The 25,719-nt window shown below is 54.1% G+C and overlaps 3 protein-coding genes across 4 annotated transcripts; all 3 read left to right on the top strand.

Moving 5' to 3' along the window:
- The first annotated feature begins 6 nt into the window (after window positions 1-6).
- Window positions 7-15,923, top strand: RAVER1 (ribonucleoprotein, PTB binding 1). 2 transcript variants are annotated; one of them, XM_079772843.1, is made up of 13 exons: window positions 7-407; window positions 1,996-2,062; window positions 4,995-5,464; window positions 8,710-8,901; window positions 9,076-9,205; window positions 9,543-9,637; window positions 10,572-10,656; window positions 10,968-11,179; window positions 11,274-11,582; window positions 13,396-13,470; window positions 13,924-14,064; window positions 14,470-14,553; window positions 14,643-15,923. In XM_079772843.1, the coding sequence occupies exons 1-13, from the start codon at window positions 138-140 to the stop codon at window positions 14,787-14,789; spliced, it is 2,277 nt and encodes a 758-aa protein (XP_079628969.1). In that variant the 5' UTR covers window positions 7-137; the 3' UTR covers window positions 14,790-15,923. The 2 variants fall into 2 exon arrangements, with proteins under 2 accessions (XP_079628969.1, XP_079628968.1); XM_079772842.1 differs by having other exon boundaries at window positions 10,569-10,656; window positions 14,643-15,921.
- A 166-nt stretch (window positions 15,924-16,089) lies between these two features.
- On the top strand, window positions 16,090-20,471 carry FDX2 (ferredoxin 2). The gene is made up of 5 exons (XM_079772846.1): window positions 16,090-16,338; window positions 16,434-16,488; window positions 16,675-16,781; window positions 19,692-19,779; window positions 20,057-20,471. Exons 1-5 carry the CDS (start codon window positions 16,194-16,196, stop codon window positions 20,211-20,213), a joined length of 552 nt encoding a protein of 183 aa, XP_079628972.1. The 5' UTR covers window positions 16,090-16,193; the 3' UTR covers window positions 20,214-20,471.
- Window positions 20,472-20,982: 511 nt separating this feature from the next.
- On the top strand, window positions 20,983-23,432 carry ZGLP1 (zinc finger GATA like protein 1; the record flags this gene model as incomplete). The annotated part of the gene is made up of 5 exons (XM_079770333.1): window positions 20,983-21,128; window positions 21,365-21,739; window positions 22,613-22,686; window positions 23,040-23,133; window positions 23,303-23,432. 5 exons carry the CDS (start codon window positions 20,983-20,985, stop codon window positions 23,430-23,432), a joined length of 819 nt encoding a protein of 272 aa, XP_079626459.1.
- Window positions 23,433-25,719: the final 2,287 nt, after the last annotated feature.

A 25,719-nucleotide genomic window follows, 5' to 3' on the forward strand; every position in this document is an offset into this window, starting at 1 on the left:
GGGGCGGAGGCTGTGCGCCCAGATGGGGCGTGAACTCTGGGAGGCGGGCTGCGCCCTAGCCAATGGGCTGAGATATTTGAAGAGAAGAGGCGGGGCTTATTTCGGCCAATAGGCAGACGCGCCCTGGTTGCCGCTCTATGCCGCTCCGCCCTGGCTCGCTGGTCCCAGAAGGCGCCGGGTTTCCCAAGATGGCGGCCGACGTGTCCGTTACTCACCGGCCCCCGCTGAGCCCGGAGCCTGGGGCCGAGGCTGAAGCTGACGATGCCCCAGAGCGCCGGTCGCCCGAAGAAGAACTGCAGCCGCTAGATCCAGAGGAGATCAGGAAACGCTTGGAACACACCGAGCGCCAGTTCCGTAACCGCCGCAAGATACTGATCCGGGGCCTCCCGGGGGACGTGACCAACCAGGTATGGGGGGGCGGTGTGGAAGCGTGGCGGGAAATACCACCGTGCGCGTGCGCGGGGGGAACCAGGCAACACCGACGCTCGCGTGCTCGGGTGTAGGGGGCGTCGGCGGGAGAGTCCAAACGCAGGATCCTTGAGGGTTTGGGAGAGACCAAGGGCGGATTTTTTGCGGGGGGGGGCGGTGATGGAGGGAGAAACCAACTTTGGACTGAGGGAGGATCTTGTTAAGGGCGACCACAGGCTTGGAAGAGAACTAGTGATTGAAGTGGGCAGGCAGCTTTGGCCAAGTTGGGGGATTGTGAATGGGCAGCTAGACTGGGACTGTGGGAACAGAGACGCCAGTTGCTCCCTGCTCTGATTGTGTTTATCCTCATTCCCCTCGACCATGAGGTGGCGAGACCTCATAGCCAGAAAAGTTCAGGGTTGGCTAGAGCACGGTTTATTAACTCCTCTTAGAGATAGATCGGAAGTTGTAGCAGCTCCTGAGATCTTTCTTCTCGCAAAGCCCCGGAATTTATTTGGAAAAAGGGGTCTCCTGCTCCCAGCCCACAGACCTTCAAGAAAGGAGGGGCCACAGTGTTCTGGCCAGGGGTGCTCTTCTCTTGGGGCCTCCCGGTGCAGGGCTTTCCATTGCTCTTTGGACCCAAGGAGATTGCATCTGGTATGCCCTGCCCTGTGGTGGTGGAATGGGCACTCTCTTCCTGTTGCTCAGAATCCCTCCTTTCTGGGCCACCAACACATCTGCCACTGGCTCACCCTCACTGTAGGTGGGCACATGGCTGGTAGGGCCACCAAAGTGTTGGGAGGGCGTTTCTGGGGGACAGACCTGGGGCAAGCACCACTAAGCATGGTCTGGTTTATTTCTAGAGTCAGCCCTTCTCCTAGCACCTGCCATCTCTTAGCTGGGAACACACTGTCTTTCCTGCAGGGTGCACAGTGTATCTGGCACAAGTAGGCCACAGAGCCTCGCCCCCGCAGCTGGCTTACAAGAAGGCGGCAGTGTCAGCAGGAGGGAATTGGGAAGCACGTGCAGCCACCCAGTGTGGGCTTCAAGTATACAGGGTCCGCAGTCAGGTGCCCCTGGGTGGCATTCCTGCTGCTGTCTTGACCTTCACCTCTCTGAGGCTGTTTCCTCATCTGCAAAATGGGTTTGTTAATACCTAATTTGTAATGTTGTTGAAAAGAGTCAGGCTTCCAATTGAGGGTCAGACAGGTTAAACCAGTTGTTGCCAACCTTTTGGACCTCACAGACCACCAGAGGTCCACGGACCACCGGTTGACGACCACTGGGTTAAACAACTTCCCTAAAGGCATAAGGCAGAGCGAGGTCTTGAACTCAGACCCAACTGACTCTCTAAGAGTATTTTGTGTTGGTTAAGAACATGGGATCTGCAATTAGACTTTGAATCCCGGCTCTGCCAGGTGTGGCCTCAATGGCTTTGGGCAAGTAACTGCTCTGAGTTCAGTTTCCTCCTTTGCTAAATGGGGACTATAATTGACCGGCTTTTGTAGCTGTTCCATGTGAAGGTTGCACTGGATTGCTTCCTTCAGCCCCTGGTGACTCCCTGTCCTTTGGCTTCTATCTTCGCAGGAAGTGCACGACCTGCTCAGCGACTATGAGCTCAAGTACTGTTTTGTGGACAGATACAAAGGGACAGGTTTGTGGGGCTGTGGGGCGGGCTAGCAGCAAGGGGTGACAGTCCCTGCAGCTGGGTGCTTTCAGGCCTGGCATCTCCTCTCCTGAATTTTGGGCTCAACATCCCGTAGGCCAGCACAAGACAGACTGTTGCCCCAATCTTTTCTGAGAGTTCATTATGGAGCAGTCTTGATATTCCTGTTCTTCCTCCAGGCTGCTCAGCCAGATACCTGAGCATTGGGCTTCCCCACTTCCCACACCATACCCCCAGCCGCAGTCACCTAGGCCTGTCTGGTCTTTTCCAAGACCTCCAGAACAATTGGTGCCCCTCCATCTCTGTCAAAATGGCAGTCTCCCTCTGCTCTCTCCCACTTGCCATCTCCCAGGGAGCCAGGATCTATCAAATTTGATCAGTTGATTGCAAATCTGATCAAACCTAATTCTAGCCCTCCGGTGGGCTCAGTGGTTGAGCATTGACCCATGAACCAAGAGTTCAATTCCTGGTCAGGGCACATGTCCGGTTGCTAACCAGTAGGGGGTGTGCAGGAGGCAGCCGATCAATGATTCTCTCTCATCATTGATGTTTCTATTTCTCTCTCTCTCTGAAATGAATTTTAAAAATCAAACATATAAAAACAAAACAAAAAAACCTAACCCTAACCTGATTGTTTTTCTCTCCTCAAAACCTGTCTGAAGCTCCTCTTGGACACTATCTTGCAAGGATGTGCCCCAGCCTTGCCACCTCCTCAGTGGCAAGCTTCCAGGCGTTCCCTCTGCCACTGTTCTTAGCTGTCCCCTCTTCTATCCAGGTGGAGGCAGGCAGCTCCTCAACAGAGCCCTGAGTGCCTCTCCCCATCACTCTGGGCTGTTACTGCTGGCTCACTCACCTGCCTCCTGCACTGAGTGGTCATCTCCATGAAAGCAGGGACAAGTCTTGTTAGCCTTGCACCCCCCACCTTGTGGGAGACCCTCGGTGGGTGACTGTGTCCTCTAGGCCTTGTGCTTGCAATCTGTAACTTGGGGGAGAAACAGGTGAGGACGGGGACCCTGGAGACCTACCTGGTGGGCTAGGGTAGTGGTTAAGATCTTGGGTCCTGGAGACAAATAGACCTGGGTTCGAGTCCTGGTCTGTCCTCACTTGGAGGCCATAGGTAAGTGATTCACCCTTCCTGAGCCTCAGTTTTCTCACCAACAAATTGGGCATGACCTGCTTGGGTTAGCCACAGGTAAAACATATTAAAATACCTAAAAAGGCTGTGGGTATCTGGCACCCAGAAGATACTTAGTAAACACTGGCAAGGGCAACAAGTCAGAACTGTTTACTAAGTACCTCTTATGTGTATATGCCAGGTATTGAGGTTCCAGAGGTTAAGTGACTCTCATTAATAGGGTTTTTCAATAAATGTTTATTGGGCACCAGTATATGCTGGGACACAGGACACAGCTGTGAACCAAACAGTGATGGTCTAGTCTGGGGGGAAGATGTCATTCACACAACTGCAGGCGTAGAGTCTAAGACAATAGGAAAACACAGCCTTGAGCAACTCATGCAGGTGTCTTCTACCTCCAGGAGGCCTGCTGGTCATAGGACTAGAAGCTACTGGGTGCTGTGGGAGCCCAGAGCTGTGATCTGAAACAGGAGCAGTCAGGGAAGGCTTCATGGGGGAAGTGATGTTTGCAGTCAGATTGAAGGGTGGATCAGGGTTACCAGGTGAAGAAGGGGGGGGATCAGTGTTCCAGGGAAATGCAGACGCAAAGGCCTGAGCGGGCATGTGCCTGGCATCCAGGAAGTAGCGGCAAGAGATGGGAGAGGAGGTTAGCAAAGCCATGGGGTCAGGCCACATAGGCTCCCTTGTCCCCTGCAGTGAGAAGCCCCTGGATAAGGCATGGCACATTCTGATAATCATTTTGAAAAGCTAGCTACTGGCTGGACAGCAAACCAGGAGTGGCAGCAGGACTAAGGCTTAGGCCAGGGCTCAGACATGAGAGGTAGAGAGGTGTTGGCCTAGAAAGGTGGCGAGGACGGGGTGCAGAGTGGGGCTGTGGAGCCTGTCTGCTTGGGTTCAAGTCCGGTCTCCTCCCCTCTGTTCAGGGTGCCGCTGCTCTGCACTTATTTCCTTGCTGGCACGATGGTGGTTATGAGGAGTAAGTTATACCCATTTAACAGATGGGGAAACTGAGACCCCCACAGCCACTTAGGCTGGAGTTGAAACCAGGCTCTAGTGACCACATGCTTGACCACTACTCTGTGTGTCACCCAAGTTACTCACCTATTCCTTTTGTGTCACCTAGCCAGGTGCACAGTACATAAGAGGACAGGTGAGCTCATGAGTAGGTTGAGAACAGGGCTAGAGGGTGAGGGCAGGAAGCAGGCCTCCTGGAGGTAGAAGACACCTGCATGAGTTGCTCAAGGCTGGCAACTATCTAGTCCACTGGGGCCTGAGGTGTCTTAGTTGGTCAGTATTCTGAGATCACACACGCAGTGGTTCTCAACCTTTATCATGCCGCGACCCTTTAATACAGTTCCTCCTGTTGTGGTGACCCCCAACCATAAAATTATCTTCGTTGCTACTTCATAACTATAATTTTGCTACTGTTAATGAATCGTAATGTAAATATCTGTGTTTTCCTATTGTCTTAGACTCTACAGCAGTGGTTCTCAACCTGTGGGTCGCGACCCACAGGTTGAGAACCGCTAGCAGGGTCGCCTAAGACCATCGGAAAACACAGATATTTACGTTATGATTCATAACAGTAGCAAAATTACAGTTATGAAGTAGCAACGAAAATAATTTTATGGTTGGGGGTCACCACAACATTAGGAACTGTATTAAAGGGTTGCGGCATTAGAAAGGTTGAGAACCCATGGTTTAGTGAGAAGTAAGGGCGGGCAGCCATGGGGTCGAGGGGCAGGCCCTCCAGGACCCCACTGACCCACTCCCCCTCCTGCGCAGCCTTTGTGACCCTGCTGAACGGGGAGCAGGCCGAGGCCGCCATCAGCACCTTCCACCAGAGCTGCCTGCGGGAGCGCGAGCTATCTGTGCAGCTGCAGCCCACTGATGCCTTGCTCTGCGTGGCCAACCTGCCCCCCAGCCTCACTCAGCAGCAGTTCGAGGAGCTGGTGCGGCCCTTCGGCAGCCTGGAGCGCTGCTTCCTGGTCTATAGCGAGCGCACTGGCCATTCCAAGGGGTATGGCTTTGCCGAGTACATGAAGAAGGACTCGGCTGCCCGTGCCAAATCGGACCTGCTGGGCAAGCCGCTGGGCACGCGCACGCTCTATGTGCACTGGACAGATGCAGGACAGCTGACACCCGCCCTGCTCCACTCCCGCTGCCTGTGTGTTGACCGCCTGCCCCCTGGCTTCAGTGATGTGGACGCCCTGCGCCGGGCTCTGTCGGCTGTCCACACACCAACCTTCTGCCAGGTGAGCTTATGCCTGGAGTGGGAACCTGGGGAGCAGATGCCAGGCCTGGAGCACCTGGGAGGGGTCCTTTGGGTTCACCTGCCCTCCCCAATCTCCTGGATTCCTTTTCAGTAAAGTGTTGACGTTGCTATTTTGAATGGGGTTCTCGTTAGGCCATTTGGTGGAGCTCAGATAGGAGCCAAATGACTGGGGTTCAAATCCCTGCACTCCCCCTAGTGACTGGTTTAACCTCGCTGGCCTCTCCCCATGTGAAGTGCAAGTGAGGCTGCCTTTGTAAAAGCTTGGCCAAAAGCTTGTTCGCCCTCATTCACTTTCACTCCTGCACTCATTAGCTACCTCTTGAACACCTGCTGGGTCCCAGGCCCAGCACTGAGGGGACTGCTCTGGAGGAGCCCACAGTCTGTTTAGCTTGAGGTTAGAAAATGGATTGACCAGATTCATTCTGAGATTCAATGTTCACACATTGGTTAACAAAACAGTCCTTGGTTCATCCAAATCACATTTGTCAGGCACTTCTGTATGTGTGCCCGTGACAAGCACAGTGGGGTGAGAATAGGCCAGGCCCAGCCCTGGCAGAGCCCCAGATGGTCTTGCCCCCCCAGCCTCCCAACACCCAAAGGCAGATGTTCCTTTAGCACTCACTGGATTCTGAGCACGTTATTGCAGTCCCTTTAGCCTGTAACAGGTATTATCCCCATTTTCAGGTGGGGACACTGAGGCACAGAGGGGTCAGGTTATGCAGCCAGGACATGGTAGAACCAGGATTGGAACACTGCAGCCTGACTGCAGAGCCCCAGGCAGCCTAGAGGGAGCTGATACCTGACTCAGACCCTAGCTCTGTGGCGTTAGGTGGGGCCCACTCCTCTGTATGAATGGATTCTAGGACCTGGGGAATGGGACATCTGTAGGAACTCCTCTCCTTGCTCTCTCAGCATTCATTCATGCTCCTGCACCTACTGTGTGTTAGGTCCTGGGTGGGGCTCAGGACATAGATGAATTAGTTCAATGGCCACTTCCTCATGTGGAGGTTGAGGTTGGCAAGAACTACAAGTTCTCTCTTTGAGCCTCAGTTTCCCCATCTGGTTGCCCTTTAACCCTCTGAGTCTCTAGTCATCTGTGATTGTGAGAAGATGTGTGTCCCGACCTTGGTCTGGGGTCTGGCCAGAGATGGGCTGATAGCCAGAGGCTACCCTGCCTGGCACACAAAGCAGGTGCTGGGCCCCAGCTGACAGCCTCCCTGAGCTACTATGCCTGGAGTGGGACCCTTGTTGAACATCTTATTGAATCCCTACAACTACCCTTTGAGGTAGATACAGTAGCTGCCCCACCTTACAGATGAGAAAACCGAGGTCCAGGGATGGGCGTTTGCAGGGACCTGCCCAGGCCAGCTAGCCAGTTGGAGGTGGGCTGGGAGTCAAGGTCAGGCAGCTGACTCCAGGGCCTGTGCTCTTAACTGGGTGCCCTTGCCTCCCAAGATGGCTGGTGCCACTCTGGGAATCTGCTGTCGGCCTGGGGATGGGGGCTTTATTCTCAACATAATCAAGATGAGACCAAGGTCCCATAGCAACTCACTCTAATGCACTTTGTCATTTATTCACAGGCCAATTTACATATTATAGTTGCTTTATTTCATTACAGAGTTGCTTAAAAATACTTGAGTGTTATAAATATGTATAAAGCATGTTTCACAAGACCTTGTAAAAAAAAGCCTTTTCCACTTACTTGCTTTTCTGAAAGGGCAGCCCATCACATTTGGAAATTCAGCACATTGTGTGGTAAAGGCTCCCTCCCGGCCCCCCAGCACTTTTTCCTGCAGAGCCCCTGCTTGTACCAGTTTGTTGTGTCCTTCCAGCGAGATTTTATTAAGCATTTTCAACAAATGTGTTTATATGTTCCTGCATTCCTCTCTTCTTGATCCATTCATTGCTGTGCCTGCGTTGGTTTGGTTTTTCCACTCATTCTGTCTTGGGCATCTTTCTGTGTTCAGACGGAGTTTTCTCATTCCCTTTGCAGCGGTGCCATATTCCATTTTATGGACTCTGTACCATTCCCTACTGGTGGGCATTGGGTTGGTCCCAAACCACACTACATCAGTCAGAACCCAGAGAAATGATATTAGCTCTTGGGACAGCCATCGCCATGCTGAGGTGGCCAGTCCTGTTAAGGGTATCAGCTTTGCCTTGCTTGATCCCAGCTCCAGCTCTATGGCCTGGGCAAGGGACTGCCCCTCTCTGAGCCTCAGTTTTCTCATCTGCAAAGTGGGCATGCTGACAGTGCCTGTATCTGGACACAGTGAAGAGCCCAGCTGAGTGCTCTCACCCAGTATCTGCTTTCCCTGGCATAGTCCCCATCCACAATCCAGCACTCGAAATACCCTGAAAACCAAGAGGCCTGGCAGCAGAGAACTACTGTGGGGTGTCTGTGGCCTTTCTCTTTGTGTCTTGATGCAGAGCTATTTGCATTTGATTTTCCGGGTGCCCTGGACCCTACTGGAGTGACTGATATGTAATATGTAATATATGTGGTATTCTTTCTTTCTGATTTCTTAAAAATTCTCAGTCTGGGAACACATCTGGCCCAGGGGCCTGGAGGAGGAGCTGTAAGCCTAAAGTACCAAATGGCTGCAATCAAGGATGGTGGACAGGCCTCCCTGGTTTGCCCTGATGACACCTCTGTTCCCTGTGGCTCACTGGCTGTTACCTTTCACCACCAGCCTGAGCTCGGAGGCCACCTGCTTTGCCCCCAGGCTCTGTGCCTTCCCAGCCCTGGCTGCAGTGTCCTTGGCCTGAGGCTCCTGATTTGATGGTGCTCCAAAGCCACCCACCTGCCTCTTTTCCAGCCAGCCCCTCCTCCCAGCCCTGCAACCTCAGCTTGCTTCCTATGCTCGGGAATCTCAAAGTCCCAACGTGACACTGGCAGGAAGCCCAAGGAAGTTGATCCCTGTGAGACGGGTCCCAGTGTTGTCCTCTCACCAGCTGTGTGACTTGGAGCATACTGACTTCTCTGAGCCTCAGTTGCCACCTCTGAAAAATGGATAGGATGCAGCTTCTCCCCGCCATGGAGAAGATTCAATGAGCTAATGAGGAACAGGGCTCAGAACAGTGCCAGGCCCCAAAATCTACCCTATCTGGCGGGGTGGGGGGTCTCTCTTAATCGGGATCCATGCCTGGTCACAGTTGTCACTCCACGTGAGAGTGGTCACTGCCCCCCCTGGCACTCACATCCACCTCCCCCACCCTCACCAGCTGGCGTACGGCCAGGATGGGCAGCTGAAGGGCTTCGCTGTGCTGGAGTATGAGACTGCCGAGATGGCTGAAGAGGTGCAGCAGGAGGCAGACGGCCTGGCCCTGGGGGGCAGCCACCTGCGCATTTCCTTCTGTGCCCCAGGGCCCCCTGGCCGCAGCATGCTGGCTGCGCTCATCGCTGCCCAGGCCACGGTGAGTGTGTGCCCAAGGAGTGGGAATGGGAAACTGGGGAGGCCAGGCTCTCCTCCCTTGAGAAATCAGGGCTCTTGGCGGTCACCACTCAGGTTCTGGGGGCAATAAGGAAGGATGAGGCCTCACCTCTGTGGCCTGGCAGGGCTCTGAACCACCATCTTTTTCTTTCCTCAGGCCCTCAATCGGGGCAAAGGGCTCCTGCCTGAACCCAGTATCCTGCAGCTGCTCAACAACCTGGGGCCTTCCGCCTCCCTCCAGCTGCTGCTCAATCCCCTGCTTCACAGCAACTCGGGAGGCAAGCAGGGTAAGGCGTGTCAAGTGAACAGTGGGTGGGGACCAGGTCCCCAGCCTCTCAGAGCCAGGCATCTCCCAGGGACTGTTCCCATCTGAGCTCCCTGTGACCAGAGCCCCATGTGCAAGAGCTGGGTTAAGAACGGAGGTCACCTGCATGGGGTCAGAGGTGGGAGCATTGCAGCCTGCAGTGAGGCAAGGTGATGGGAAAGGGGCCATCCTTTCCCAGGGCAGACTCCCTTCCCAGGCCCTTCCTCTGGGCTGTTCACTTGCTCTCTCATGGCTTCAGGCGCAGGGCTGCCTCTAATTGCAGAGGGGGGCTTCCATCCATTTCCCTGGTCTCCCTCCAGGTCTCCTGGGTGCCCCCCCAGCCATGCCACTGCTCAATGGGCCTGCTCTGTCCACGGCGCTGCTGCAGCTGGCCCTGCAAACCCAGGGTCAGAAGGTAACATGGGTGTGGGCCCTGGGTTCCCTCCTCACTCACACGTCCTGCCACAGCCCTTTCCCTTTCAGTTTCAAACACTACTCATATCTGGGGCTCGCCTTCGGGGTTATGGGCCATCTGGCTGTGTCCCTGGTGCTTAATATGGGGCCTGACCTGTCACAGGTGCTCAGGACTCAGTTTGGGGAAGAAAGACCTGGCCCCACCAGGGACTAGAATGGCCTTTCACCCCTACTGCCTCATGCAAAGACACAAAAATAGACACGTACACACAAATATACACACCATACCACCTCAGTGCACACACGGAGACACATGCACACATGCAAAAACTGATATACATGGAGACACATACACACACAAAAATAGACACACAGATACCACACCTGAGAGCACAGAGATGTGTGTGTGCACACACACACACACCACACATAGATGGATGCAAATAGAACACACATGTACAACCCTGTCTGGTTTGATTCACTGGGGCCGTGTCAGTGGCATGAGTATGTCTGACAATAGCTGACAGTGTGAAGTTGTGGGTTTGGACTTTTGTGTGCCTAAGAGACTGAATCCATGTGTAGCTAAGAATGACTCCTTCCGTGATAATCGGCCGGGAGGCTGGGTGTGGGATGGTGGGTGCCTAAGGATTGTCCCGGTGTGTGTGTGTGATACTAACACTGGAGTGGTAGGCCCTGACTACTGAATGTATGGTCCATGTTCCCTGGGTCTCAGGTGGGTCTTGGCTTGCAGGAGGTCCTTGGGCACCACTAGCTGGCCAGATGGATGATGGCCAGGGTGTCACAGACATTGGGGGACCCGTGAATGCGTGGGCTAGAATCTGGGTGTGCTGGGCATTGAGACCCTTGGCAATACCTGTCTGCTGCTAAGGCCACACTGCCCCCATCACCAGCTGATTGTGCTCTGTCCCCAGAAGCCCGGGATCCTGGGAGACTCTCCCTTGGGCACCCTGCAGGCTGGTGCCCAGTCGGCCAACCACCTCCTTGGGGAGCTGTCTGCAGGTAACAGACCCTTCCCCTTGTCATCTCGCTGGGCCCATCCTGCTTCCCCTTTCCTTATTGGGTGCTAAATTTCCAGTTGCATGGCCTTGGGCAAGTGCCCTAACCTTTCTGGGTCCCAGTGTCTGTCAGCTGGGCGCCCTCCTTGTGGGAGAACCCTTGAGCATTCTGGGAGTTGGTATACTCAGAGGGCTTGCTCAGTGCCCAGCACATAGTTGTTCCTCGGCAGTTCACCCTGGTCCAAGAAAATGCTTTAGGACCCTGGGGAGGAAGGGTCCTGTATGTTGGGGCCACTGACATTCTTCTCTCTGTAGGAGGGGGCCTGCCCCCAGAGCTGCCACCCCGGCGAGGGAAGCCACCACCCCTGCTACCGCCACTGCTTGGTCCTTCCGGAGGTGACCGAGAACCCATGGGCCTGGGTCCCCCAGCAGCCCAGCTCACTACACCCCCTGCCCCTGCGGGACTCCTAGGCACTGGCCTCAGAGGCCTGCAGAAAGATGGTGGGCCTCTGCCAGCACCGCCCGGGGTAAGGTCCTGTCCTGGGCCCAGCACTGTTCCAGTCTCCTGCCCTGCGATGTTTCCCGTCAGGAACCCTCTCGAATCCAGCCCTCTCGCCACAGGTCTCACTGTTGGGGGAGCCCCCCAAGGACTTCCGGATCCCCCTGAACCCTTACCTGAACCTACACAGCCTGCTCCCTGCCAGCAATCTGGCGAGTAAGGAGGCCCGGGGCTGGGGAGGCGCTGGGAGAAGCCGCCGCCCAGCTGAGGGCCCCCTGCCTAACCCCCCAGTCCCCAGAGGTGGAGGTGGTGGAGGCGGTGGCAGCAGCAAAGCCTTCCAGCTCAAGTCCCGCCTGCTCAGCCCCCTCACCAGCACGCGCCTGCCCCCCGAACCAGGGCTTCCTGACAGCTATGGCTTCGACTACCCTTCGGTGAGTATCGTTCTGCCCTGTTGTCAGCCCTCCTGAGGGCTGGCTATGGTGGCCCTTTGTCCCCTGGGAGCAAGTCATTCTCCAAACCAATATTTCTCTAGTACTGACTGTGCCAGGCCAAGCACTGTGCGGTGGGGAACATGCCAGACACAGTCCTTGCCCTTCAGTCTCTTGTCTGTATCTGCACATCAGACATTGCTTCCTGTCTGTCTTTCTCTCCCAAGAGGCTGTAGGCTGTACTTCTGCAACTCCTTAGAGACAGGGCTTAGCTTCCTGTCTCTGCCCTTCTCTCTCCTCTCCCCTCTGAGATTCCTGTCTCTGTCCCTGGGGAACTGTTCTTTCTATGACTCCAACGTCTTCCAGGTCAGATGTTGCAGACTGGCCACTTGCAGGCCACCTGTGTTATGTTTGACCCACACTGTATTATAGAAAAATTAATGGCCTGGTGCATGGATTCGTGCACATTGAATGAAAATTAGAAAAAATAGTTTAATATCGCTATTTGCCCTTTCTCTATAATAGAAGTGTCAGAGATGAAAGAAAATTAGTAAAATGTATATGAAAATAATATATAAATTGATTAATAAATAAACAATAACAACATGACATAACAACAACAAAGACATGACATAAAAACAACAAAAACATGATATAAAAACAAAAACAATACAAAAAAACCCTAAAACACAATATAAAAACAATGACTGATAAATTGATTAAACTTATTCTAATATCTCCCTGTATACCACCTTAAGAGTAAAAACACTTTCGGAGTGCTCGACTAATTTCCCTGGGGTTGAAGTATTTACAACTTTAACATCACGCATTCTTGGAACTTGAGAGAAAGCAACATAACTGACCATGTCCGAAAACGGGTTCAGGTAGGAATATTCCTACTCTGTCTAGATTGGTGCCAACGAGTGCTTTATATGTATTGCACATGCACAAGGCAACATATTGATTTTTTACAGAGAGGAAAGGAGAGGGATAGAGAGTTAGAAACATCGATGAGAGAGAAACATCGCTTCAGCTGCCTCTTGCACACTACCTACTGGGGATGTGCCTGCAACCAAGGTACATGCCCTTGACCAGAATCGAACCTTGGACCCTTCAGTCTGAGAGCTGACGCTCTATCCACTGAGCCAAACCCGTCAGGGCTGTGGTCGGCAAACTGCGGCTCATGAGCCACATGCGGCTCTTTGGCCCCTTGAGTGTGGCTCTTCCACAAAATACCATGGCCTGGGCGAGTCTATTTTGAAGAAGTGGCGTTAGAAGAAGTTTAAGTTTAAAAAATTTGGCTCTCAAAATAAATTTCAGTCGTACTGTTGATATTTGGCTCTGTTGACTAATGAGTTTGCCGACCACTGGGTTAGGGCAACATTTATTTTTAAATTGCCAGTGGGCAATTTACCAGATGGTTGGATGGACGTATGGTCGGTCACTTAGCCTTTTATATATAAAAGAATAACAATTGATAGTGAAGTCTATTTTTAAAAAAAAACTGAAATAAACACCGATACCAACATATAAAAACTGCAAGCATTCACACAACTCTGATGCCCAGCTTGCCTCGAAAACTCCAAACACCTGGCTCCAGTGGGGCCACCTGACTTCGTAGCAGTCATCTCTGGGTCTTAGGTGGAGCCAGCCCTGGGACAGAGCACATTCCGTCCCACTGCCCCACTCTACAGGTCGAGTTTCCCCTCTGCTGGAAGGGGCAAACTTCCCTAATGACATCTGTGCTGGAGAATTCAGCTAAGAGTGAGGTTGGTGCAGATCCCAACTCAACACACTTTCTCCCACTTCCATTCAGGACATGGGACCTAGGCGGCTCTTCTCCCACCCAAGGGAGCCAGCCCTCGGGCCTCACGGACACAGCCGACACAAAGTAAGAGCTGCCCTGTGAATCCCACCTTTCAGGTGTATCAGTTAGCTTTTGCTGCACAACAAATGGTCCTACCACATGTGGCTTAGAACAGCAAACATTTTATTATTTCACACCATTCTGTGGGATGGTGGGTGGGTGGTTCTCTACACTCACCTTGCAGCTCAGCTGAGGCTTAACAGTTTACAGGGGCCTTAGTCATATGCCTGGTGGTCAGTAGGCTGGTAAATGGGCCTTGTCTAGGGGCCTCAGCTGGTGAGCTCCACGTGGAACTCGCCCTCCAGCCGGCCAGCCTGTGCACATACACCTGGTGGTAATCCCAGGATTCCCTAGAGGCAGGAGGGAAGGCAGGCACCTCTGCTTGTTGGCCAAAGTCCAGAGTCATTTAGGAGTGGTTTACAAAAGTGGGTGGATACTGCAGTAGTCTGTCTCACTCAGCCTTACCCCTCTCTGCAGATGTCCCCTCCACCCAGTGGCTTCAGCGAACGGAGTGGTGGAGGCGGTGGGGGATCCTTCTCTCACTTTTATTCGGGCTCGCCCACTTCCTACTTCACCAGCGGCCTGCAGGCTGGCCTCAAGCAAAGCCACCTTAACAAGGTGAGGAGCCTCCCCCAGCCGAGCACAGGTTCCCAGGGACAACCAGGATGCAAGGGATCTCTGTGACCTTCGGTGCCTAGGTCAAGGCTAGGGTGGTGGCAGGGATCCGTTTTGCTTAGAGCCAAGGTGAATTAGAACAGCCTTCCTGCACCTGTGTGTGTAGCACCTGGTGCTGCCCAGCCTTCTGAGCCTCCACTTAGTTTCCCAGAAGCCAGGGGTTGGATGGTATTAGCCCCAGCTGACAGATGAAAAAACTGAAGCTCAGAGACAGAGCTAATTTGTCCCCCCGCCCCCACCACCACCACCAGTCATGGCTAGTAAGCAGCAGAGGCATGATTTGAACCTGAAGTCCTGACCTTTGCTCTGGGGGATGTTTTTTTTTATCCCATTTCCCATTTCTGCCAGGCGGTTGGTTCCTCTCCACTGGGCTCCGGAGAAGGGCTCCTGGGCCTGGGCCCTGGGCCCAATGGCCATAGCCACCTACTGAAGGTACGGGCAGGGGTTGAGGGCACACAGAGCTGGGGAATGGCGACCCCCAGGTGGCCCCTGACTTGCTACCCCCTCTCCTCTGTTTCTAGACACCACTGGGTGGCCAGAAACGCAGCTTTGCCCACCTGCTGCCCTCGCCAGAGCCCAGCCCAGAAGGCAGCTATGTGGGACAGCACTCCCAAGGCCTTGGTGGCCATTATGCAGATTCGTACCTGAAGCGCAAGAGGATTTTCTAAGGGGCTAGTGCCAGAGATGCTCCAGGGCCTGCACCAAATCGCTTTTGGGTTTTCTGGTGTTTTGTGTTTTTGTTTGTTTTTTCCTTTCAGTAATAGAAAATCTCTGAAAGACTTTGCTGACCAACCAGCTGGAGCCCAAGGAGTGTGGGAGAGTCTGGGGGCTACTCTGCATCTCTGGTCTGCTCCTAGCATGGAAACCCTGCAGCCTTAAGAGAGAGAGCAGGCTGGGCCCCTTTCTGCCCTCCCTGTGTCCGCCGGCATCTGCCTCTCGGGGAGCCTTCTCCTGCCTCGTCGCTCCTGTTCTTGGCCTTTCGAGTGCCTTGGAGGTTTCCCTGACCTCCCGTGAGGATCAGAGACTATCCCCCTTTTTTAACTTTGACAATTGACTTTTGTTTCCTTTTCTAATTTTTATTATTTTTTAAATAATCCAGAACGACCCCCAGGTCTTATACCTGCAAGTTTCAACTTGTCTGTGCCTCCATTCCACACTCTTCAGTTTGAAATGGCTCAGCTCTTTTCTCTTTCTCCCATGTCTGTTGCAGGCATGGCTGCCTCCTGCCCCTGCCTGCCCAGTCTGGCCTGTACTCCAGCTCTGGGTGCCCTGCTCCCTGCCACAGTCCCCTTGCCTTCTGATGCCTTAAAGCGGGACCCCAAACCCCACTGGCCAGAGCCTTTCAGACGTCAAGCTCTGGAAGCTTGACTCGGGACCAAACAGCTCTGGCCTGGGGATTGGATCCCTCTACCCAGGGTCCCCACCCTGGGGACAGTAGAAGGCCAAAGCCTTGGTCTTAGCAAACCAACTCCACCATTCCTCTGCCCAGGCCTAGGTGCAGCGACAGGCTTTCTCTGCCCGCTGAAACCAGCCCCCCTGCTCTTTGTCTATGGGAGTCCGGCACTGTGCACCTCACTGACCCTCTGCTGACTCCCCCCATGTTGAAGATGAACTTCACCTCCACCCTGGCCAGGTCACTTGGAGCTGGCCTCCCCTTGGACCATTGCTGGAATCACACAACTCCATGCAGATAAACTCTGCCCCTGCCCACCAGCAGGACCTGTTGGCCTGAAGTGACCCTGGGCCCCGCCCCTGGCCAGCTAGGCCACAGCTTCCTTTTTACTCTGGGGGTCCCCCTCCTCTCACAAAGACATTTGCTCAATTAAAGTTTGTAAGTAAATGGTTTTAAAGAAAGCAGAGCTGACTGGTTCTTGAGACAATGGGCCTGGGTGGGAGGTCTGGGGTGGCCCCTACAGGTCTTGGTGTGCCAGATCCGGTCGCTGCCCCTTCCCCTCAACTCCAGCTGTTCCGTGCCCTGCGCCGACATCGGCGCTTATATTGGGGTAATTAGGAGTCCGTCTCGCTTGTGCGCTACAGCGCATGCTCCATTTCCGGGTCACGTGACGCCTGTCATGGCCGCCTCCGTGGCCCGGGGCGGCGTGAATGCTGGGTTCTTGCTGCGGGTGGCCAAAGGTCGCTGGTGGAGCCGTTCTGGGGGCTTTTGGGGATCCGGGGAGGCGGCGTCACCAGCGACAGCCAGAAAATTCCGGGTGACAGGTACCTGCGGCGCCTCGGGTTCGGGGGTAGGGCAGCATTAACCCGTCCAAAGCCCGCAGGGCGCTGCGCGTGGCTCACCCAACTGTGTTTTCCAGGCTCGCGCTCGGCGGGGGAGGAAGAACCGAGCGGCCCGGAGCGGCCCGGGGACGTGTGAGTGGGGGTGGGAGGAGGCCCCCATTCCTCATCCCACGAGGTTTTTCTAGTCCCCACCATACCCCGCAGCCTCATCGTTAGAGTCCCCCTACGCTTTGTCCTGTTTCCCTGTCCTAAGCCTAGATTCCACCTGAACCCTGAGCCATCGTCCAGTACGGCATCTGCATTCCCATCTGTCCTCAGGGTGAACGTGGTGTTCGTAGACCGGTCAGGCCAACGGATTCCGGTGAGAGGCAGAGTCGGGGATAATGTTCTCCACCTGGCCCAGCGCCATGGTGTGGACCTGGAAGGTGGGAGCCAGGCACAGGGAATTTCCGAGGCCCTTATCATTCGTTGAAAAAAACAACACACAAATTAGTTATCTCTCTGCTGATTAACCCTCCATGGCTTCCCACCAGTCCTGGGATAAATCTACACTCCTCAGCACTGCCTCATCCCCTGCCCAGGTAGCTCTTAAGGTTCGTTCCCCCAGCGTAATTGACATTTACTAGAGGCCATGAAAACTCCTGCCCCTGGGAGCTTGTGTTCTTCCTCCTTCCTTCCTCTGTTCTAGCCACACTGGCTTTCTTGCTATTCCTCAAACTGCCTAATTCACTCATGCCTCAGGACCTTTGCATTTGCTACCCCCAGGGTCTGAAGTGATTTTCCATCAGATCTTCTGGTTTCTTCTCATCCTTCAAGTCTCAGCGTAAATGTCATCTTCCTGACAGTAGCATCCCCTTCAGTGGACCTAAAGTGCACATGGCCCAGCCTCTTAGGTTACTGTGTTTTATTGTCCTCATATCTCTTCTCACCATTTTGTTTCCTTCTTTGTCATCTCTCCCCAGAATGAGATCAGAAACCTTGTTTGCCTTGTTTACACATATCTGTTGCCTCTCATGGTATTTAGACACAACAGGTATTAAATCAGTATTTGTTGAAGGAAAGATAGTAATAGCAGACATTACTTTAAGCATGTTGACACTTATTAACTGACTTTTCATGACAACTTTATGCCATAGGGGAGATTATCTCATTTTATTTATTTTTGTTTTCAAATATGTTTTTATTGATTTCAGAGAGGAAGGGAGAGGGAGATAGGAACATCAATGATGAGAGAGAACCATCAATCAGCTGCCTCCTACACTCCCTCTACTGGGGAGTAAACATGCAACCCTAGCCTGTGTCCTGACCAGGAATGGAACCGTGACCTGGATCATGGGTTGATGCTCAACCACTGAGCAAGACAGATTATCACATTTTATAGGTGAAGAAATTGAGCCCCAGGTTATGTAGACCTGGTCCAAGGTGAAGTAGCAAAATTAGATTCAAACCCAACAATTTTAGCCACTAAACCTGTGCCGCTTTTCTGTGAATATTGAACACTAGTGTGTGCCAAGCAACCATGTACTAAAATAGGTAAGGCTCCTGTCATTTCACACCAATTTCAACCTAATAGGGAGTAAACATGTAATTATATCATCAACTGGAAAGGGTGGTCTGGAAAAAAAATGTACAGGGTTGTTTGTTGGGTGAATGTAATAGGGAGGCTGATTTAATCATTAGAGGGTTGGCGATGTTGGGGGTGGAGTGGGGGTTATGGCAGGCCTTCCTCAAGTTTTTTCTGGAATCCAGTAGCTGGCAGTCTAGGACATAGATTGAAATATGAATTTTAGAGGCAAGTGGCCTGTTTTCAGCTGTGTGACCCTGAGCAAGGTACTTAGCATCTTTGGGCTTCTGTTTTCTCATTTATAAAATAGGATAACTTAGTTCCCTCTTGCTTGGGTTGCTACAGAAGATTAAACAGATGTCATGTGTAATGCTTAATACTTGGCACATGGTTAGTGTGTAGTGACTAATTGGGACATTTATATTAGACTAGAGGCCCGATGCATGAAGATTCGTGCAAGAATAGGCCTTCCTTCCCCTGGCTGCCAGCACCCGAGGCCCCGAGCGGCCAGGGTGGGGCAGAACGCCATCTTTGTCCTGTCAATTTGCATATTCCCTCTTTATTGGCTGTGGGCACTGCCATCTTTGTCTCGAAGTGATGGTCAATTTGCATATTCTGTCTTTTATTAGATAGGCTAATCTTGATCTCAGGGATGAGGATGCTAACAAGGTGGGAAACGGTTAAGGAAGAGATGCTAGGGACTACTTGGAGTTTCAAGGCCTAGTTTCTCCCCGTTATACAGGGAGGATCAGGAGGCTGCCTTGCTTCTCTACTCTCATTATCCGACATGTCTGGAAGAGAAAGGAGAATTCTGTCCTGTCATTCACTTGTAACAGATGTCTCTTAAGCATCTACAACATGCTAGGCTCAGTACCAAGTACAGAGAGAGGAAGACAGGTTGACAGGGTGTGATAAATGCTGTACAGAAATTAATAAATTAACAAGGGGGAAGGACAAGAAACAGGCAAGGGGGACTTGGAGGACAGTTGAGTTGAGTTCTTGAATACAAGATCTGGCCATGGAAAGAGTGGCGAGAAGAGCATTCCAGGCCAAAGGTATAGCAGTGCAAAGGTCCTGTGGTGGTGGCGCTGAGCCCAGGGAGCCATTGTGGTTGATGTCGAGTGAGTGAGGGGTAAGGGGACCACCAGGACTGAGTGGAGGAGTTTGGATTTTATTCTGGCTCTGAAGACCCTTTGGACGGTTTTAGCCCAAGAGGGGCATTATCCGCAAGCACAGTTCTCAGGTATCAGTCAGAAGACTGGGAATGTGTCCAGGGACAATCAAAAAACCCCAGCTTCTGCATCTCAACCTTTATTTCCTGTCTCCTTCCCCTACTGCACCGGTGCTGAGTGAGCCAGTCCCTCCTTCAGGAGCAGAAAGGAGGCAGGAACACATTTGCCCCGCACAGGGACAGGATCACAGCAAGGGAATTCAAAGGCTACTGGGAACCTGCCTGGCCTTTCCCTCTCAGCTACACTGAGGTCAAGTCCATGCTCATTAATGGTTCCCCGTACCCAGCCTGGCCCTCAGCTGGCTGGGAAGTCCTTGGGAAATGCGGCACCTTGGACATCCCTTTGCAAAACCTATCCACAGCTCAGGAACAGCGGGCTGAGTAGAGGACAGGGGGGAGGGCTCCCACAGGGCATACAGGCGGGAGGGAAAGATTAGGGGCACGTGGTGAAACAAAAGGCTTCTCCCTTATGTCTCTCACTGGATGACACCCGCCTGATCGTGCCACTTACCTAAACTCCCTTCACTTGCTGCCCTCCAGGGGCCTGTGAAGCTTCCCTGGCGTGCTCTACCTGCCATGTGTATGTGAGCGAGGACCACCTGGACTTTCTGCCTTCTCCTGATGAGAGGTGAGCGGGCAGCCCCCTTCCAGCTCGGAGCTGCAGGGTTGGCTGTTGAACCTTCTCCTTCCCAGTGTCCAGAGGTCCACTGGGCAGCAGCTGAGGGCAGCCCCAGCTTTTCTCCCCCTCCAGCTGCTGGCAGCGGCACTGCCCTCTAACCACTTCCCCTGGATCAGTCAGCCTGCCCCTCCCTGGCCCGAAAGGTGATCTCTCTCTCTGCTTCTCTGGGCCCTCCTCACCAGCTGCACCAACGTGCCCACTGCTAACCACTGCCTCCCTCGCCCAGGGAGGATGACATGCTGGACATGGCCCCCCTCCTCCAGGAGAACTCCCGGCTGGGCTGCCAGATCATCCTGACACCTGAGCTGGAAGGGGCTGAATTCACCCTGCCCAAGATCACCAGGAACTTCTACGTGGATGGTCACGTCCCCAAGCCGCACTGATAATGGGCAGCGGGACCATCCCGGACACCCATGGCCCAAGGGCCAGGACTGGAGAAATAGCCACGTTGCCAGCCCAGCCCAGAGCATGGACAGACCCGAGAGAGATGTCAGAAGCACCAAGAAGGCCAAATGCTTCAGAGAGATCCCATGTCCAGGCTCTGGTGGAGACAGGGCCCCTACTGGGGCAGCCTCTCCAAGCCCCGGAGAATCCGAGTGTGGAAAGGGTTGGAATCTAATTAGAGTGACAATAAACCCATCTTACAGAACTCCAGCATCCCGAGTGTCCTTGGTGGGGAAGTGGGGGGCAGCCCCGCCCAGCAACTACACCTTCATCTTCCAGGCCCTCAACTCTGCCTCTCACAGCTGCGAGGGGGCCAGCGGGGAAACTGAGGTAGAGGCCGGAATTGGGCCTGGAAGCTTGAGGGCCTACGTATGCGTCAGCATGGCAAGGCCCCGCCCCTGCAGCCGCGGAGGGATTTGAAGGGGCCCAGGCCACGAGGGGTGTACAGGCACCCAGCAGAGTCCTAGAGTAGGAAGGGAAAGGGGCCGGGCCTGGCCTAAAGCGGGGGGGGGGGGGGGGGGGGGGGGGGGCTAGGAAGCAGGCGTCTGGCAGCGCCCCGCCCCGCCCCACCCAGGTGGGGCTCATTGCCCCCTCTGCCTGGAGCGCATGCACCACGCACACACCGCACACTCCGCTTCACCCAGGTGGCGCTCATCCGTGGGCCCGAGGGGGCGGGGCAAGATTAGGGGAGGGGGGCTGGGCTGGGGCATGATGGAGGCTGAGCCAGCGCCAGACCTCTCCATGATGCTGCTGCGAGAATTGCTGGCGCCATCATGTCTGGACCCCGAGCCGCTCCCCGGACCCCCCGCCCAACAGGCGCCAAGGACCCCAAGATGCCTCAGACCCAGTAGCAGGTGCGTTAAGGAGCCGCCCCTTCTCCCAAATTGGCCCAGTGGCCAAGGGGTCATGACTCCTGGTTCCTGGGGTTATTTAGGAGTCACCGTGTTAGTTACTGGTACTTACAAAGAAGAGGTTCTGGTCCTCAGGGATACGTGGGGTCCCGTGTAGTCAAGGCCATGCAGTTGCCCTTGCTGAGGCCTGTGTAGGGCTGCCCAGGAAAGGGGGTGACCACACTGCCCCTTGTCCCCAGTTCCTTCTGGCCTGCACGTCAGGACTCCGTCACCAGCCTGCACTTCCTCCAAGAGACAGCGGAGGGGCTGGCCCAGCCCCCTGCCCAAGACCCCCAGGCCCTGGCCCCCAGCTGGGAGCTGAAGGCCCTGGGGTGTGTGGAACCTCCACCTCTGGCCAGGGATCCCAGGGCCATGCTGACCCCAATTTGTCAGCGAGGAGGCAGCCTGGGGCCTCCTGAGATTTCCCCAGCCCCTTCGGCCCCACCTCAGAGGAGACCTCGGAAGCAGTCAAACCCGCACCAGGGCGCCGAGAAAGTGGACCCTGGGTTCGAGGGAGTGACCCTGACGTTTCAGATAAAGCCGGATTCCAGCCTTCAGATCACACACAGCTACAGGTAGGAGCTGGCCGCCGGGAGGGCACCCTCCGTGCCGTTAATGATAACGATGAGGACAGAGGCCTGTGGTGAGGCGCCTCCAGGCCTGGGCTCTCAAAGGGCCAAGCGAGACGTGCCAGCCACTGCCCTGCTGCCATCGCCAGTCACATCCCCGGCTGAGCCTGGGTCTCCTCTTTCTGAGACCGGCCTGACCGCACTGCAGGCTGCTGCTACCATTGTTTTTTCCAGTAATGATAATAGCTACCACTTGTCAGGAGCAACAGTTAAGAGGTAACATGTAGCCCTTGATGTATATGGGTTCATTGAAGCCTTGTAAAGCCCATTTTATGGATTCGGAAACTGAAGCACAGAGGGGAGACATCACTTTTCCAAGGTCACACAAGGACACAGCAAGGGCAGAGAGAAGTGGGATTTCACCCTAACAGGTTGGCCCCAAGCATACTATCTCTTCAAATAATAATAATAATTATTATTATTGTTATTACTATTCCTAATGAGAGACAAAGCCAGGCCTTTCAGACATCAGATGCCTCCTGAGGGATGCCTGATACCATTTTTTAAAAAATATATATTTTATTGATTTTAGAGAGGAAGGGAGAGGGAGAGAGAGAGATAGAAACATCAGTGATGAGAGAGAATCATTGATTGGCTGCCTCCTGCATGCCCCCTGCTGGGGATCGAGCCCGCAACCCAGGCATGTGCCCTTGGCAGGAATAGAACCTGGGACCCTTCAGTCCACAGGCTGACGCTCTATCCATTGAGCCAAACCAGCTAGGGCAAATGCCTGTTATCTTGATAGTAAATCTTTATTTTGGGAGGCTTTCTGGGACAGGGTACAGATCCCCCAATACTAATGCCTTGTCTGCCCCCCAGCCTGACCAGCAGCAGCCGCTCTCCGGCTCCCCCTACAGGCCCTGAGGCCAACCCAGGAGGCAGCGAGGCCCTGGGTGAGTCCTGGAGACATGAGAGCTATAAATAAAGGGAGGGGGGGGAGCGCCTTCTATCTCCCCTGTCTTACTCCCCACCCTGCTTCCCCATTTAGACCCATCCAGGATGAGTCTCAGTGCCCCCCTTCACTCTGCTGAGTCACCCCCACCCCCGGCTTCCTCCTCTGCCAAGCTTTGCCATCTGTCTCCCTTCCTGACTTTCCCTTTGTCTCAGATATGGCAACACCCGGGGACGGGCCCAGAGCCCAGTGGGGCCTTCACAGAGATCCTCCCAGATTTCCCCACCCCACACGAGCCTCCTGAGCCTGGACGCTTGGCCTCTGACTCCTGCCCTTTGGCCTCTGCCTTTTCAGGGGCCAGGCGCTGTGCTTCTTGTAGGACCCAGAGAACCCCACTCTGGAGAGATGCCGAAGATGGGACACCTCTCTGCAATGCCTGTGGTATCAGGTCTGCAGACTGGAGGAGGGAGTTGGGGCAGGGTCCCCAGTCAGCCTGTACCTAGCTAGCATGGGGTGTTGGGAAGGGGAAATAACCACCCTTGGGAAGTGGTTTCCCGGTGGTGGTTTCTGTGTCCCTGGTGCATCCTGAATGTTGGATTTTTGTACCCCCATCCCAGGTACAAGAAGTATGGCACCCGGTGCTCCAGCTGCTGGCTGGTGCCCAGGAAGAATGTGCAGCCCAAGAAGTTATGTGGCAGATGCGGGATGTTCCTGGGCCCCAACCAAGGCCCACCCCAGGAAGGGTAAGGCCTTCCTCGCCCAGCCAAGCCTGTCCTGCCTCAGTTTCTCTAGGGGGAGAGTGGGAAGAAGCCCTCCTAAGAGGAAAGGGGGAAACGCTTGGGTCTTGAGGGCTCCAGCCTGCCTTGCCTCTGCCCTCTCCCCATTCAGGGACCCCAGGCAGAAGATCCAGGCCTCAGGCCCTAGAGCCCCTGTCTCAGAGGCTCACTGGCCTCTTCCTTGGCCCCTGCTGCAGTCAGGCTTGGCTGAGCTCCCCCTCGGGAAGTGTTCGCAGTAGGAACTCGTGCTGTTTGTGAATAGAATGGACAATAAAGAGCAGAACTCCTCAGAGAAGCAGTGCTGTGACTTCGGGGTCCCACCTCCTGTGCCTCACCTGCCACTCTCCCAGTCCCAGAACGTGGGGCAGCATTTTCTCATTGGGTTTGCGAGGGACACGCACATAATCATATATATAAAGGCACCAGCCCCCATAGAGGATTAGCCACATGCATCACAACGTCCACACAGGGAAACGGCACCAAACACAGAGACAACACAGACAAAAGATAGACACACACAAGACAGACACATGCATTAACACACACACAAGACACACATATAGAGACAGACTACACACAAGATTGAAAGATACATGGGTTGACAGACACATGTCCAAAGATACACGATAGACACACATGTCCATAGACACACAACAGATATACATATACAATACAGACACACACACACACAGATGACACATTGGTGCACAGTGATACAGACACAGTGGGCCCTTTACCTGTCAGCTCTCTGCCCCCTCCCCGCCCCCCCCCCCCCGCTTGCAGAATGTCACCTATTGCATCCTTACAGGCACCAGTCCCCGCTGTGTCCCCCTCCCCCTTTCAAGATCTCTCTGACCCCTCCAAGAGGTGTCCCCAGTCTGAAGCCAAAAGCCATGTGGGAAAGCAAGCCCTGGGCAGAGTTCAGCCCTGCCACCGTCACCAGGGCACACTGACTGCCAGTGCTCACTTGGAGGGGAGGGCGGGCTGGGAGTCAAGGATGGGTGGGATGCCGGGAGGGCAGAGGTGGTCCCTGCCTTGGGGGTGACTGAGGCTTGCCTGGCCACATGCCCCCGAAAGACAGGCCCATGCAAAGGCCCTCTTTGTCTCTCCTGGGTGGGCTTGTGCAGAAGGCCTGGGCCCACATTCAGCCCTTCTACCCCTGACTCGTGTGGGCTCACCCTTCCTTGGTGCAGAACACCCTCCCCCCGGGACTCCCATGGCACCACCTTCTCACTACTTGGGGAGGAGAGGCTCAGCCTTCAGAGAAGCCCCCTTGACAGCCCTGAATAAAACAGGCCCCTCATGCGGACTGAAGGGTCCCAAGTTCAATTCTGGTCAAGGGCATGTACCTTGGTTGCAGGCACATCCCCAGTAGGGGGTGTGCAAGAGGCAGCTGATCGATGTTTCTCTCTCATCGATGTTTCTGACTCTATCCCTCTCTCTTCCTCTCTGTGAAAAATCAATAAAATATATATATTAAAAAAAAAACAAAAAAACAGGCCCCTCACCCCACCCATGTCAGGCTCCACTTCAGCTCCTGGCTGGTCTCCTGCTGAGAACTTACCAGAATTTTCAGTGCTCTACTTCTCCAGGGTCATTTCTTTACATTCCTCTCCCCCATTGGACCCTGACTTTGAAGGTGCAAGGTTCCCACCCCAGGGTCCAGCACGGAGAACCTCTTCAGGAATACGCGAAGGTGTCAGACTGTGTATGTACAAACTCCAGGCTGCTTTGAGCCATTTAGTCAACATTTTTTTCAGCAACTACTGTGTGCTAGGCCCCAATGGGGACACTGAATTGAACAAAGATCCCTCCTCTAGTGCGGCCAATTTTCCAGTGCCAGTAAAGCAATATTTAGTTACGTGACTAATAGAATGTCAAGTGCTACAGAGAAATAAACGTATAGAAGGAGATAAGGAGTTGGGGGGGAGGGGGGTGCTATCTTAGCCCTGGTTCTCCGGAAGGCCTCTCTGGGGAGGTGACATTTGCATAGAGACCTTGGAATCAGGAACTAGCTATGGGATTATTTGGGGTGCTGACACTCCAAGCAGATAGAATGGCAAGAGCAAAGGCCCGGAGCAGGCAGAACGTTGTGGGGTTCAAGAAAGGTGGGTGGGAGTGAAGAGAAGGACGGAGGGAGGGAGGTGGGACAGCAGGAGCCGCACCACCCTTGGGCCTTGTTGCCTCCCGTACTCGGCACCCAGCACGGGCTTGGCCTCTGGCGCCCGGTTTCCTGCTCTCACCTTTGTTCATGAAAT

Source organism: Cnephaeus nilssonii (genome assembly GCF_951640355.1).
Source record: "Cnephaeus nilssonii genome assembly, chromosome: 5".
Lineage (NCBI taxonomy): Eukaryota > Metazoa > Chordata > Mammalia > Chiroptera > Vespertilionidae > Cnephaeus > Cnephaeus nilssonii.

Coding starts and splice junctions, on each gene's coding strand:
- FDX2 (XM_079772846.1), top strand. CDS start 16,194: ATGGCCGCCTCCGTGGCCCGGGGCGGCGTGAATGCTGGGTTCTTGCTG. Junction 16,782..19,691: donor CCATGGTGTGGACCTGGAAG/GTGGGAGCCAGG, acceptor GCTGCCCTCCAG/GGGCCTGTGAAGCTTCCCTG. Junction 19,780..20,056: donor CTGCCTTCTCCTGATGAGAG/GTGAGCGGGCAG, acceptor TCCCTCGCCCAG/GGAGGATGACATGCTGGACA.
- RAVER1 (XM_079772842.1), top strand. CDS start 138: ATGCCGCTCCGCCCTGGCTCGCTGGTCCCAGAAGGCGCCGGGTTTCCC. Junction 11,583..13,395: donor ATGGCTTCGACTACCCTTCG/GTGAGTATCGTT, acceptor ACTTCCATTCAG/GACATGGGACCTAGGCGGCT. Junction 14,554..14,642: donor GCCATAGCCACCTACTGAAG/GTACGGGCAGGG, acceptor CTCTGTTTCTAG/ACACCACTGGGTGGCCAGAA.